The 14,047-nt window shown below is 47.1% G+C and overlaps 1 protein-coding gene across 1 annotated transcript; it reads right to left on the minus strand.

Moving 5' to 3' along the window:
• Nucleotides 1–1,735: 1,735 nt before the first annotated feature.
• AMER3 (APC membrane recruitment protein 3) lies at nucleotides 1,736–7,694 on the minus strand. The gene has a single exon (XM_059684369.1). It carries the CDS (start codon nucleotides 7,692–7,694, stop codon nucleotides 5,301–5,303), a length of 2,394 nt encoding a protein of 797 aa, XP_059540352.1. The 3' UTR covers nucleotides 1,736–5,300.
• Nucleotides 7,695–14,047: the final 6,353 nt, after the last annotated feature.

The following is a 14,047-nucleotide window of genomic DNA, read 5'->3' on the forward strand; positions in this document are numbered from 1 at the left end:
AGCTAATCTGTCATAGATATAGGCACCAGAGGCTTGATATTACTCTAGTGGGTTCACTTTTATTCTCCATTCTTGTGACTTTCTTTTATTCTGGTCCTTGGAGAGAATCTTTGTCTCTTTTAGTTGTAATCCACTATTATTATTACTGGAGGTTTATTCATGAGTTGATAGGGTGAGTGAGTGGGGTAAGGAGGGGAGGGTTATTCTATTATCTTTTAAGATTTTACTTAGGTCTCAGTCTTTTGTAGGCCTGTGCCTTGGGGGTGGGGTTAAATTTTCAGAAGTCCTATACACTTCTGGCCTACCATTTCCAGTTTGTTTTCTTGAAATTATCTCCTAGTTGACTCTCACTTACTTGTTTACCTATTTACATTATGTGAGATGAGAAAGCTGGGGAGGACTGTTCCTTCCTTCAGTTGGAGAAGATTTTAAGAGTAGACCTGTTAGAAAGAATGGTCTGGGGGGTTTCACAATGGCTATTCTTACTCTCCCTCTGCCAGGCCCATGAGGAGATATTTTTCTATCCTCACCCTGAAAACTAGTGTGATTTCTGGAGGAAAAGCCTATAAAAGTATAGGCCTCCCTTTAACTATCCTGCCACCCACCCCCAGAGTTTTACTTAGCAAGAAACAATTTGTCAAAATTACTCTCTAACTGTTCCTACCAGTTTTGGGCATCTTGAGGTTTCTACTCCTGTCTTGGTTATTGTTTATCTCTGGATGTACTTGTCTCTCCAGAATTCAGAGAAGTTGTTTGCCCTACAACCTCTGACAGATCAAGAAAAGTCATAGATACTCAGTTTGTCCAGATTTTTCTTGTTGTAAGGAGGGGAATGGCAACATCTAAGGTCTTACATATTATTTAAAACAAAACACCTTTCCCCTCTGAAATATGGATGTGTGTCTGAATCAGCATGGATCCAAGACCAATAACATTAGGGCTTCAGGACAACTGGGCAGTTGAGTAAAGACATGAAAGCAGGATAACAGAATGCACTGTTCTTTTTTTTTTAATGCATCTTTTCATTGTTGAGGTAAGTTTCATTCTATAGTTTTAAAGAGGGCTTTAATAGAGAACATTTAGGAGAGTAAAAGAGTAAGAGAAGCATTGTTTATAACAGAAAAATGGGAAATAACTTGAATATCCATCTACAGGAGAGTGCTTAAATTAATTGATACTTACAGGAGACTGCTGTACAGTTATTCAAGAGAATGGAGAAAGTGCCTGCTACTGGTGTCTGCTAAGAAGATGTATGCAATCTGCTGTGTAGTAAAAAAGATTAAAGTTCATGCATGTTTATGCCATGGGCATAGAAAGGGTCTGAGGACACACCCAGTGTTTGAGGAGGACAGGGAGAAAAGTTTCAGCATTTAGTGGTGTTTGGATTTTTTACTAAGAGACAATTCATTTTATAATAAAAATAACAGGGTAAAGGAGGAAGAAAGGAGACTCACTTTTTCATTGTTTTCCTTTCTGTGCCTTTTGAGTTTTTTTTAATCCCCTTTCCATTACAAATGTAAAATAAAAAACCAGGTAAGGTAAGCAACATCCCTGATGTAGTGCACAGGCTTTTCTCCAACTTATGCCAGTGTACCCTATTGGGGCACCTCCCTCTGCCTTATTCCCTGCCCTCCTGGCCCACCCCCTTCACCACCACCATCAACATCCCCACACCTGAGAAAACCTGCTGTAAAGCCCAGGCCTCCCCCACTGTTAGAGTAGGCTGGAAGCTGCCTGGCTCCTTTCAAGCATCTCCAAGTTCCTAGTGCAATGGTGAAAGGTTGGAAGGCACAGAACACAGGTTGAACCCCAGCTCCCAACTTACCACTGTGTGACCCTGGGTTAGTCACTTGGGCTCTGTGGAACAGCTGTGAGCTGGGGAAAACTGGACCTACTTTGTAGAATGCACTTCACCAGGTACAAAACCTCAAACCTCCTATAACCTCTACAACCATGAGTGAATGAGAGGGTTAGAAATGACCAGAGTTATGAAAATGCCTTGTCTAGGCCTCTTCCACTTCCAGAATTAGACTAGGTGCCTATCCTAGAAACTGGTTCCAAAGCTCCCCTGTTTCCCCTTAGTGGGTCACCTTAAAGATATCCTTGAGGCCTACAGATGCCAGTCAGACTAGTGCTGCCTGGGCCTCTCTTGCTGGGGAGGGCAATCTGAGGGATGGGGTGTGAAGAGAGAGATGGATTGAGGAGACTTGGATTTAGTGCACACAAGAGAAAGGTCACACTTTCCCCCATTCTTCCAGCAAGGTGCCTAGCAGGCTACTGCTAGGACCTCCCCCCAGATTTCTGAGAACAAGAATCTCCATGGTGCCATACTAGTCTAAGATGCTCCCCAGATTGAGATACACTGGGCCAGTGTAGGCACCACCCTAGTTCCTTATTTCTGTTGCCATACTATGGGTCACTGCATAGCAAGGCATAGCCCCCTCCTGACCATGCCTGAACCACCTTGGTTCCTGTCCTCCCAGTGGTTTTGGCTGGCTGTGTTCCACTCTACCTCCCCCGTCCCCCAGTCAGTGTGATTTTAAGGAAATGCTCCATTAGTATTTCTGCCAAGGTAAAACCTTAACTGGGCTACTCTCCAGACACATGCCTCGCGATCAATAAGAAGTCAGAAAATCATATGCAGCCTTTTGATATTTCATTCTTTCTACAACTATTTACTGGATACCTGCTTTGCTCAGGTGCAGTACAAAGTGACAGGGCTATGACTGAGAGTGAGAGGCATTCCTTGTCCCTGGAGTTTTAAGCCTAATTACAGGGAGACACAAGGCTGGCACTCAGAGGGTGCTCAGACATCTGTGCCCTTGAAGAAAGGAGAAGTGAAGGCTTTGAAAGAGACATTCAATATCACATGATCTCACTCATATGTGGGCTATAATGATCAACATAATTTGATGAACAAAATTAGGTCCAGAGAAAAATGGCAGGGGAGGTGGGCGGGCGGGGCTAGAGAGCAACCAAAGGACTTGTATGCATGTATATTAGCATAATCAATGGACACAGACACTAGGGCAGTGGGGGCTTGCCTAGGTTGGGAATGGCTGGGGCAGGGGGGTCAAGCGGGGAAAAAGGAGACAAACTTTAGATGAGAGAGAGAGAGAGAGAGAGAGAGAGAGAGAGAGAGAGAGAGAGAGAGAAGAATGAGACATTCACTGCAAGAACTCAGTGGGAATAGTTCTGGAGTTTGGTGAAGAGCTGGACTTTGGAGCCAGTGGTTGGGACTCAAATCCCATTAACCCAACTCACTAGCCATGTGCATCCAGGGGCAAGTCACATCAGCACTCTGTCCTTGATTTCCATGTCTGAGCATTGAGGATGACAACTGAACTTAGGCTGATTCAGGGACGAGGTGAAGGATTCATTATTAATGCAGCCAGGCCCAATAACACTGTTGGGGTCATCTGTGGCAGGCCCAAGAGAAGGGATCATTGTGGCTTCCCAGGAAGGCTGACCTTCCTGACGTTCCTCAGTGTTCAGGTTTGGATGGACCTACTCAGGAACCTTGATATAAGTTTTAGAGCCTAAAACGTGCCACCTGTGTCCTGTGCACAGTCAGCCCCAGCAAGCAGTTTTTACTGAGGGCTGCAGAGCATTTTCTCGCCTGAAACAAAGCCTCAGACAATCAGGAGAGACACAGCTTGTGGTCAGCTGTCAGACTGCATACCTCAGTGTGGAATTCCACCCCATATCTGACCTACCTCTTTTCTGTGCTGACCTTTCCTGTAGAAATAATGGTATAGGCAGCCTGTGGCATTCCATCCTTCATGCCTCACTGCGGTGTGTCAGCAAGGTGGGGTCTAATCACAGAGAACCTTGATGGGCAATCTGTCATTACACCTCATGTCCCAACACTGGGCAGAATGGATGCCTCTTCTTCCTGAGGACATGGGTCATCTTTTCTTTCCCTACTCTAAATTCCTGGTGCTATGGATGTGTTGTGGCTTTGGGAGAAGGGGGATGACAGAGGTCCAGCCCCCATTTAAAGGTAAGTTTTCCTGAAGGGGGAGGCAAGGATGCTGATGATTTAGAGCAGGAGTCCTCAAAATTTTTAAACGGGGCCAGTTCACTGTCCCTCAGACCATTGGAGGGCCGGACTATAGTTTAAAAAAAAAACTATGAACAAAGTCCTATGCACACTGCACATATCTTATTTTGAAGTAAAAAACCAAACCGGGAACAAATACAATATTTGTATTTGCATGTGGCCTGCGGGCCGTAGTTTGAGGACCCCTGATTTAGAGGGCCCAAGTGAAAGAGATGTGGAGAATCAATCAGTTCTTTCTAAACATTATGCTGTCCATGGCTCCCATTAAAGAATGCAAGTTGGGGGAAATTATTGTTTTTATGGGACGATTTTTGGCCAGAGGCAGGTGGCTATATTGCACAGTAATATATGGTGTCTGTTTGTTCAAGGCTCTTGCTGAGATGAAGCTGGTCCTTCTTATTCACACAGAAAAGTCCTTTCAGGCTCCCAGTACTTCATGGCTGCTTGTCCTAGGGGCAGAGAGCAGGCTGGGGAGAGATCAGAGGGTACTCCAAAGCTCATCTGTGGCCCTGTATCTTGCCTGTCACCAACTCTCAATGTCCCACATCTGAGTCTTGGACCCCACACTCACTCATTTATTATTCTCAACCCTTATGCAAACTTATTGGCTCCTCCACTTCCCATTCACAATATGGATGTTTCCTTCCCATCAGTTTCAAGCCTGAGCTCCACTCTGGCATGCTATATAAGGAACAGCCAGGGGTAGCCACTTCACAGCCAACAGTGGGAATAGACTCTTTATTTCCTTGTAGGAAATCAGTGAGGCACATTTTGAAAGTGCTGGCAACTTCCCAGCTTTCCTTGGTCTTAGGCTGTCAGTACCTGGTCTGGATGAGCTTGTTGGTTCTGCCTTCACAATAAAATGCCCTGCCCTACTTGCCTGAGTCCTGCCAACCCATCTTCCTCAAACACAGTTCTCATATCAAGGACAAAAGATGGAGATTTTGGTCTTAGGTTCTCTTGAATGTGGCCACAAAGATGCAGCTTCTGGTGACTACAAGGCCATCCTGCAGTGGGAGTTTCACGTTGGCTGACCTGGGGGCTTCTACTGTGAGTCAGAAAGCTGCAGCAACTTTCTGGGTATTTGCAGAGGAAACCCTCTCATGTTGGCTGTGATGAAGTGAGGCTCATGAGTCCTGACAGGTAGCCCCAGGGGCTCAGCCAGATAGCAGGGCCAAGAGTACTATAAGTTCAACTGATCCCTAGGTGCCACCTGCTTCCTGGCCTTCAAGCTGAGCTACAAGTACTGCTCCTCCACTGAGGCATGGGCCTGGGCATCCAGCCTGGTGAGCCCCATCCTGAGCTGGCTTATGTCCAGGAAAAGGCCTGGGCACTTCTGATCCTGTGGGCTGTGGAGTGGGCTGGTCAAGGAGGGCAGGCTACAGATGGCAGCCACTCCAGGAAAGCTGTTAGACTGTTTCTGCTGTGAAATGGTAATGTCCCTGGCCTGAGGCTGCCTACAGAGCCTACTGCTTGTGTCCTGCCTTGGGGGTTGCACAGAATAAGGCTTGCAGTCTGGGTGGATCTGTAGGGCTGCAAACTCGGCCACACAATCTTTCAGGGAGGGCTCTGTATCCAGAGTACTTTCCCTAAGACCTGGCCTTTGCTGATCTCGAAAACACCCCATCTTTCCAGGTGCCCTTAGCTCCTGGGAGTGGGGCCAGGCGAAGGGGTTTATGATCTTATTTTTGATCTTGTTTTGGCTAGAAGTGCCTGTCACCATGGAGATTGCGGATCCCAAAGAGGAGAACAAACCTTCGTGGCAACCTCGTGTCCCTTCTTCCCCTGAGACCTGCACACACTTCAGAGATGAATCCCTGGACAGAGAGCTGGTCTCCTGCTCAGGCCGTGCTAAAACCTTGCTCTCTCCAGCAAGCAGGCTCTTGGTACCCAAATGTGCCCACAGCTCCTGCCTACTAGGTCTTGAGCTTACTGTGATCCCACCTGCATCTGAGGCGTGGGCCCCCCTGACCTCCAGCTTCACTAGACTTGGACCTTTCTTCTCAGAGCCAGCTCCCAGATTCTCCACCAATCCCCTGAATGGGGTTGCAGGATCCCCAGGGGTTGAGATAGGAGGAGCATGGAGCTCAGGACTACGGCGAAGCCAGTTGATAATACCCATGGTGATGGTGAGTTCAGTGTCACAGAGCTTCAGCAGGCACTCCTTGCCCTTCCAGGAGCTCTGCAAGAAACCCTGGCTGAGCAGGTCTGGGCTTGGTCCCGAGGCCAAGTCCTCCTCTGCCCCCATGTGGAAGCTGCAAATAGACAGTGGCATTCCCAGTGCTGGCTCTGAGAGACTCTCAGACACGCACAGGTCATCATCAAGGCCAACAGGGCCCTCACTAGGGTCACAGAAAAGCTCATAGAGGGCATCTCCACTATAGCTCTCCCGAGGGAAGGCAGCTGCAGGGGTGCCTGGGCTCATGGCTTCCTTCCTATCCTCCTTGAGGCTAGATGAAAAGGCATCGTAGTAGCCCTCGTCACTTGTGGACACAGATTCTGGCTGCTCGCTCCTGGTGGTGCCTGTGTTTATGGAGCTGGCTTTGGAGCCACTGAAGAGGTCCCTGCAGGGACACAGAGGGAACTCAACGAGCCCAGCTGAATCAAGCCCAGGCTGGGCTGTATCTGTTCCCTGAGGACCATCCAGCCATGGGCTCAGTTGGGTGTGCTGTTGTTGCCTCACAGAGTGATTCACACTATCCCAGAACTTGGCAAAGTCAGACATGTCATCCTGGGCAGGAGACACCAGCTTCTCCATGCTGCCCTGGAAGGGGCCACTAGAAACCTTGCTCTCAAGGGCCTGCGATGACTTGGCTGAGCTCTCCAAGCCCTCATTCAGGTCCAGGAATGGCACTGAGCATTCATCTGCAAAGATCTCCCCGCAGCCTGTGAGTGAGTCAAAGCTCTTAAGTGAAGCCACGTCCTCACACAGGGCCCTGCAGAAGTCGAAAGAGGAGTCAGGCAGGAACTCACTGTCAGATAGGTCCTGGCACAAGCCATCCAGTCCCAGTCCCTCACCCAAGGGGAAAAAGGCTTTGCCTCGCTGCCCTCCAGCCTCTGATGGGATTCTGGGGGAAGGCAGGCTTTTCCCCCTGGTTGCCAGTGAAGCCAAGTTCTCAGTCTTGTTTCTACGAATGTGGAATAGGTTCTGAAAGCACTTCTTGGGTCGTTTCAGGGAAATCCTCTTCCTTGGGATGCTCTTAGCCACGGCTGGCACAAAAGGCATTTGGGGCACAAAGTGGCGGTAATCAATAATGCGCTGGCTGCCAGAGGGCCCTGGGAAGTTCGTGCTGCCTACCAGTTGCCTTGTGGCTGCGACCATCCTGCTAGCCCCAGACACACTGTTGTGAGTCTTGCTCTTCCATACCAATTTGAAGGTGGCACCACAGAGGTCTGTGGCACCACCCTCAGGCTCTGGCTGTGCTCCCTTTTTGGAGTATATGTTATATCCGTGGGTATTAGGACTGGCTTGGGGGCCTCTTTCACCATGAATCTGCTGCTGCCCTCCAGGTGAGACTGACCAGGGGTCTGCATTGTCCCAGGCTGGGGCAGTTGCTGCTGGACCTGGGGACTTCTCATGAGAAATGTGAAAGCTGGATTTGATGAAAGTCTTCCCTCTCTTCAGCTCCATGCTTCCAGTGCTGTTAGCTGTTGTGGGGGAAAGCATGAGGCACTTAGTATCCATGGTTCTAGCCCACAGTGGTGTTGGAGCTGAACTCTGATATCTAAGCTTGGATTCTCCTTGGAGGTGGTAGAGAGGGAGATGGGAGCAGCCCATCCATGCTCACTATCTAGCCTTTATAGACAACTAATGCTGAGAGAAGTTAAGTCACATGACTAAAGGCAACAGTAGTACCCAAATTGATTTCAGAAGTGTCTGGTGCTCTTGAATTTGTGATCTCTTAACTTACCCAAGCATCCTCTCAGAGATATCTGGCCAAGTCAGACTCCCATTTCCAGGCCCAGGCACTCTACACATAGCACCACATCCTTATAGGGAAGTATCATGGTCCTTGTAAGTGAATGGAGCAGATAATTAAATTAAAAAGTTGCTGCCTATGTCTAAGAGACAAAGCTCAAAGGGAAACCCAAGCTTGCTCCCTGGATTAGATAGTGTTGTCCATCAGTCGGAGGGGAAGGCACATATACTGTCCTCTAGGACTGTTACATCTGTTTCAGGAGGCAAGACTCAATCTACACAGATGCCATCAGGCAAGGCACAGTCAAGCATATGATGGTGCATGCAGATCTTGATCACTGAGATGACAGAGAGTATCATGGTAGAAAGCCAAAGAGAGGAGGCAAGCATGAGGTCAGGAACAGGCATATTGGATAGACACAGAACATCATGGTTGAAAAAGTAGGTATGTATCACCTTTTGTGCACAGCCTAACTGAAATATATTGATGCCTGGAATGTCATCCAGAGAAGCTTTCTGATGTCCAGTCTAAGTTCAGTGGGCAAGGGTGCTGAGATCTCTTGTTGGTGTCTGTCCTGGGTCTGGAACTGAGAAGGTGGTGCGATAGCTACCAATTTGATTATATTTGCACACCTGAGGGTTTTGGCCTTACCCTGAGATCAACAAAGAAGTATGAAAGTCTGAATGAGTGAGTGGAAGCAGTGGCATAAAGAAGTTGGTAGTCTATACCATTCATCTGAGTAGGGACAGAATAAATTAAGAGGGAGGCTCTGAACAAAGAGGACTCAAAAGAGACAGCTAAAATTGGCTGACTATATAGAGATAAGATCCAGATGGAGGCTGTAGTCATAAGCATGAAAAATAGATGTCAAGTTATAGGGTCTTTCAAAGAAAGAAACACTAGGATTCAGCAACTGAATACAGAAAGAGAAGCAGGCCAGAAGTTGTAAACACTGAGGCCTGGATTCATACCAAGAGAAGGGAACAATGAGAAGTGGGGAAAGGAAAGGAAATGGAGAATTGAGCGAAGATGAGGAAAGGGCCTGTGCTAAGAGCTGGTTTGAGGGAGAGAAGAAAGGGTTTAGTTTTAAATATGTTACCTTTGGGGTGAATTTGGAGACCCACAAGACCATACCAAAAGAAGGCAAGGCCTGAGAACCACCCCAGCTCCCACTCTGCACCCTCACAGGCACCCACTTCACATGCTCAGTTCTTCACCATGGCAGTGAGTGATCTACAGGTTGGGCCTATGTCATTCTGGCCAGGGAGAGATTAGAGAAGAGAATTTTGGGCTAGTTTTTTTGACTCTCTTTCACTGCTCCATAGAGAGCACCTGAATTCACTTCCTCTCAGGCCACAGTTTGTGAAAGAGGAATGAAGCAGATGTGAAAGCATAAGGCTCTGCCAGCCTACACACCTTTCACACTCACTGACAAGGAAGCCTCATAGCTACCTCCAGAGAGCTGTTTGACAGCTATAAGCTGACCAGAGTCAACTCCAAAGTCTCTGAAATGCTTTAACATGAGGATCCAGAGGCAGGCAGAGGAGCTGCCTCACAGCCTACTAGGCAACATTAAAGCCAAAAAGGATGAGAAGGTGTGGCAAAACTGGCATTGCAGAGATTAACCAGAGTTCTCCACCATACTCCCCACTGAACAGTGCTTCCTCCCCTGCAGCAGACACCTGGGACACTTTTAACTGAAGGATAAGAAAAGGAGCAGGCACTATGCCAGGGAACACTACAAAACCTGGCCTTGGGAGTAGCGAGAGCTCAGCTCTTGGTGGGAACATCCTGGTCAGCAGGACAGTGCCTCAAGCTGCTTGCTGCTTTCTGCTTTCTGCTTCCTGCCAGGTGGCATGTACTCAAACCTTTCCCACCCTACACCTGTAGACCCCATTTCTGATCCACCCAAATATTTTGGGCTAGAGGGAGGCCTTATATTGAGGGAGGCCTTATCTAGGCCTCCCTCAGCACTTAGAGGGGGAGGGGTGGATGCACAAAGCGTAGTTGTTACTAACTGGGTTTTAGGGTCCGAGGACCCAATTTGAGTCTTGGTTACCTTTACTTAACCAGGCAGAGTGGTTGGCCCATAACTTCATAAGAGGCATAGCAGTATAACTCCATTTTATAAACAAGAAATTAAGGTCCAGAAAAGTCAATGGATTGGCCCAGGTCATACAGAGTTGAGTGGTAAGTGACAGAGCCAGGATAAGAGCCTATGCTCTTAACAATGATAGATATTTTATGAGCAAATAGTTCAAACTCCCCCTTAATGGCAAATCTAAAAGTGGAATAATAAATGTGTTAAAAATGTGAGAAATTTTTAAAAGCATAATATAAATGAAAATTAAAAGCAAAAATGTACCTAACAAAAATTTAGAAAAATTGTAATTGAAGGCAGTATAATTTCTGTGGCAAGAAATTTTGGAGATATTATGAGATATCTATTGAATTTATTCTTTTTTGTTTTAGGAAAATGTTTTTATTACCATACTCTTGGAAATAATTTCAAGGCATGATAAAAATTATTTCACTGCAGAATTTTGCAACCACAAGAGCTAAGATGATTCCTTTGTTATTGATCTCTATAAATAAAATTACTGGTTTCTTAATTATTGGAAACGTTAACTGATTTAAAATCATGAATAGTTGGAAATGTCACTGCACTCTGAACTTGGAAAATGATAGATCAAAGTAAATGTCATTGCTGTAGAAGACTGGACTCAGTCACTAATATTGCTCACCCTGTTTCCTGAGTTAATTTAATATTTTGCAAGATATGATAATAAGCACTAAGATCCACGACAATGAACCAGAAGCTTGCAAAATTCTGGAGCAATCATGAAATTCAGTGTGTATTCAGTCCAGTCAGTTTCCACATTATAATATTTTATCAGGGCATGACTCTTTGGGTAGGAACTTTCTGAGAGGTCAAAGGGCTCACTACCCAAATGGAGACAAGCTGAGCAGTCACCTTCCATGACAGTTTCAGGGTCACAGTGGGATTTATCTGGACAGCCAGATGCTAGCACTGTCACTGCCTGATGGCAGAGGCCAAATAAGACCAGGTTCTCAGCTGCAAAAATGCACATTCTGCTTTGTAATCCTCTAGTTAAAAAGTCCTATCAGTGGAGTCCAGAATTAAGCTATGTGCCATATCCCCGCCCAAAAGACAAAGCAGACCTGTCCCTCCCCCAGCTTGGTGTCTTCTTGTCTATAGCACTCAGTGATCACTGGCGCCTCACTCTGGGGCTTACTTGGTCTTCACCCTCACCAATGATTGTGAAAATTTATCAAAGGTTCAGGATTCCAACTGTAGTAACTAGAGCTACTACTTATTTAAATGAAGTATTTATGGTTTTTTGAGACATCTTAGCCATATAGTTACATCTAAGTTTCCTTAAATAGGATGTTGGGTCTGGAATTTTTAATTTTACAGTTTATGCACATCATTTTCTAAGATGGGTCTCAGTGATACCAAGACCTTGAATTGAGTCTTTCACCCCTAAAATGAACTTGCATATTCTATGAGAACAGGAACCACATCATGTACTTACTTAATCAATTCTGATTCAAGGATGTATTATTTAAACCAAGACCTAAAAGATAGCTGAAGACAACCAGGCAAAAGATGAGGGAAGCATATTCCAGGTAGAGGGAACATCTGAGAAAAAGCATCGAGGAGCATGGGAGGGAGAACAGTTAAAGATCTAAAAGCAGGCCCAGGTGACCAGAGCAAGAAGTGGGATGAAGCAGGAGATAGGTAAGGCAGACCACACCTGGTCTCAGGTGTCAGGGAGGGTCTTGGCCTTTATCTTATGTGCCATTGGGAGCCAAACATGAAGGGTGAGTGACATGGGCCAATTTTCAGTTTTAACAGATTACTCCCACTGTAAGTGAGAATGGAAAGTAGGGGCAGGAGTAGAGGCAAAAGTTCAGGTTAGAAGCCAGAGCAGTGTCCATGGAAAAAATGTGGTGGTAGAGATATCTCACATGTATAAACCTTCTTTCTCAATGCTTTACACAGAGAATGCACATGCATATAGATTTATTGCAAATGGAGCAAATAAAATAATTCTACTGGCTGCTTTTATTCATGATGACTGACTATCTCAACAGCCTATGATTCTTTTTTCCCTTTGGTAAGGCAATTCTGTGCTTTTCTTTCCATTTATAACATAACAGTGACTGGGTGTTTCACGGAGCAAAATAAAAACCTTGAGATATGCTACAGAAATGATTTCGAGACATAAAAAATATTTTTGACTAATAGTTTTGGTATTTTCCAAGTTTTCCACTGCTCCACCCCTAATTTCCAGGTGGGTGGTATTAAGAAAGCAGAGATCTCTCTGATGGATGAAGTGAAGGTCATTGTGGGGAGGAAAAGCCTCCGTGTTCTGGAGTGGGTGTGGGGTGGGGAACAGAGCAGAAACTGCAGTGAGCATCATCAATTCACCCAACCCCCACGCTGGGGAGACAAAGGGTCCTTTGCAGAGCAAAGGTTCTGGCCCACCTCCTCTAAGGGAGTCTTTGGGTGTTCCTGGTCTGCCTAACCAACAGAATATATCTCCAGTCTTATCCTTTCTTTCCCAATTCCCGCAATGGCAACCACGGATGGAGGGTTTCTTCCCTTCTCTAGTGCAGACCTAAAAGGATCAACGTCCCCAGACTCCAGACCCCAACCATCAGAACAAGGCACCACAGGGTGAAGAGAGTGTAGACCTTACTCCCTCCACCATCCCTCCCATTATGTGAAAGAACGCACAAAAATTTCCAAATCACTGCTCTCCCTCCCCCCTCCTCCCCCCGACCTAGCGTACAACAACCTCCGGGCCTTGGCGACTTACCGCTGGGGCAGGGAGTGTCGCAGGACACTGCCTGAGTCTGGTCAGGAGCCGCTCCCGCTCCCCGGACCGAGCTGCTGGGTCAGCACCACGGCCAGATCCCACTTTCGAGTCTAGTGTGGTTCTCACGACCCGCTGGACTCGGCTGGGCAGCTCCAGCCGCAACCAGCTGGGGAAGATTAGTCCGCGAGAGGGCGGGCTTCTGCCGAGAATGTAGCGGTGGGAGGTGCCATTGCTCAGCAGTGGGAGAAGTGAAGCTCGCGGGGCTGGTACGGAAGCTGCAGTCTCGGTGCCCCACTGCAGCCGTCCCCATTGGATCTCGCTTTGTTTTTGTTTCTCCGCGTCTCTGTCTCTGCCTACCCGCAGGGATGTAGTTTTGCATTCCTTAGGCCCAGCTGCCTGTTCTGCTAGAAGGGACATCAGCCCAGTTGCCTCATTTCCTGCGCCGGGCCTGACGTCCTCAGAGCTCATAAATGTAGTTGTCCTTACCCTCACAGCCCCTAGCGTACAGGAAGATTTAACACCAACCTTCTCGGAAGGCCTCGGTCACACAATGCCTAGTCATGAGTCCTACCCAGGATTCGGAGACGGGTCAGGCCAATCTCAGGACCCAGGGCAGTCTTCCAGAACCTTCTATACAGACTGTCTTTCTTGGACCCAATTATATTATTATTGGGGAGGAAGGAGGCGCTTCCCTTACAGGTACTCACTGGGCTGTGCTGGGGCTACACCCTGCCGCAGTCTTGGGGAAGTAACAGAAATGTAGGACTCTCTCCCTGAAAAGCTGAGGACAGAGGGTCTACAGAACGCTGGGAGGCAGGAATAAAGTATGGATTAGTAACTCTAGAATGGCTCAGGAAACAATGCCAAGAGCACAGTGTGTGGGAGTTAGGGGGAGCCAGAGTGCACAGCTGGTGCTGGTGAGATGGCTGATCCTAAAGGTTGGGGTAAGTGAGGTGAGGGGACTTGATCCCACATCACAGAAGTTGAGCACTGGCAATGAGCTATGAGAGGAAAGAAGACGGGATCACCCAGTCCAGGCTTGGGCTGAATGAAGCCCAAAGCAGGTTCAGGATCAGACAAATGACAAAAGCCATGCCTTTCTTTGAACCTAATGGGCTTCCGCCCTGTCCCCATCTAAAAAACCTGGATACATAAGTTGTACCACCTTGGCTTGGACTGGCTTTGTCATAACACATCTACCTTCTTTATAAATTAAG

This window comes from Myotis daubentonii, chromosome 2 (genome assembly GCF_963259705.1).
Source record: "Myotis daubentonii chromosome 2, mMyoDau2.1, whole genome shotgun sequence".
Lineage (NCBI taxonomy): Eukaryota > Metazoa > Chordata > Mammalia > Chiroptera > Vespertilionidae > Myotis > Myotis daubentonii.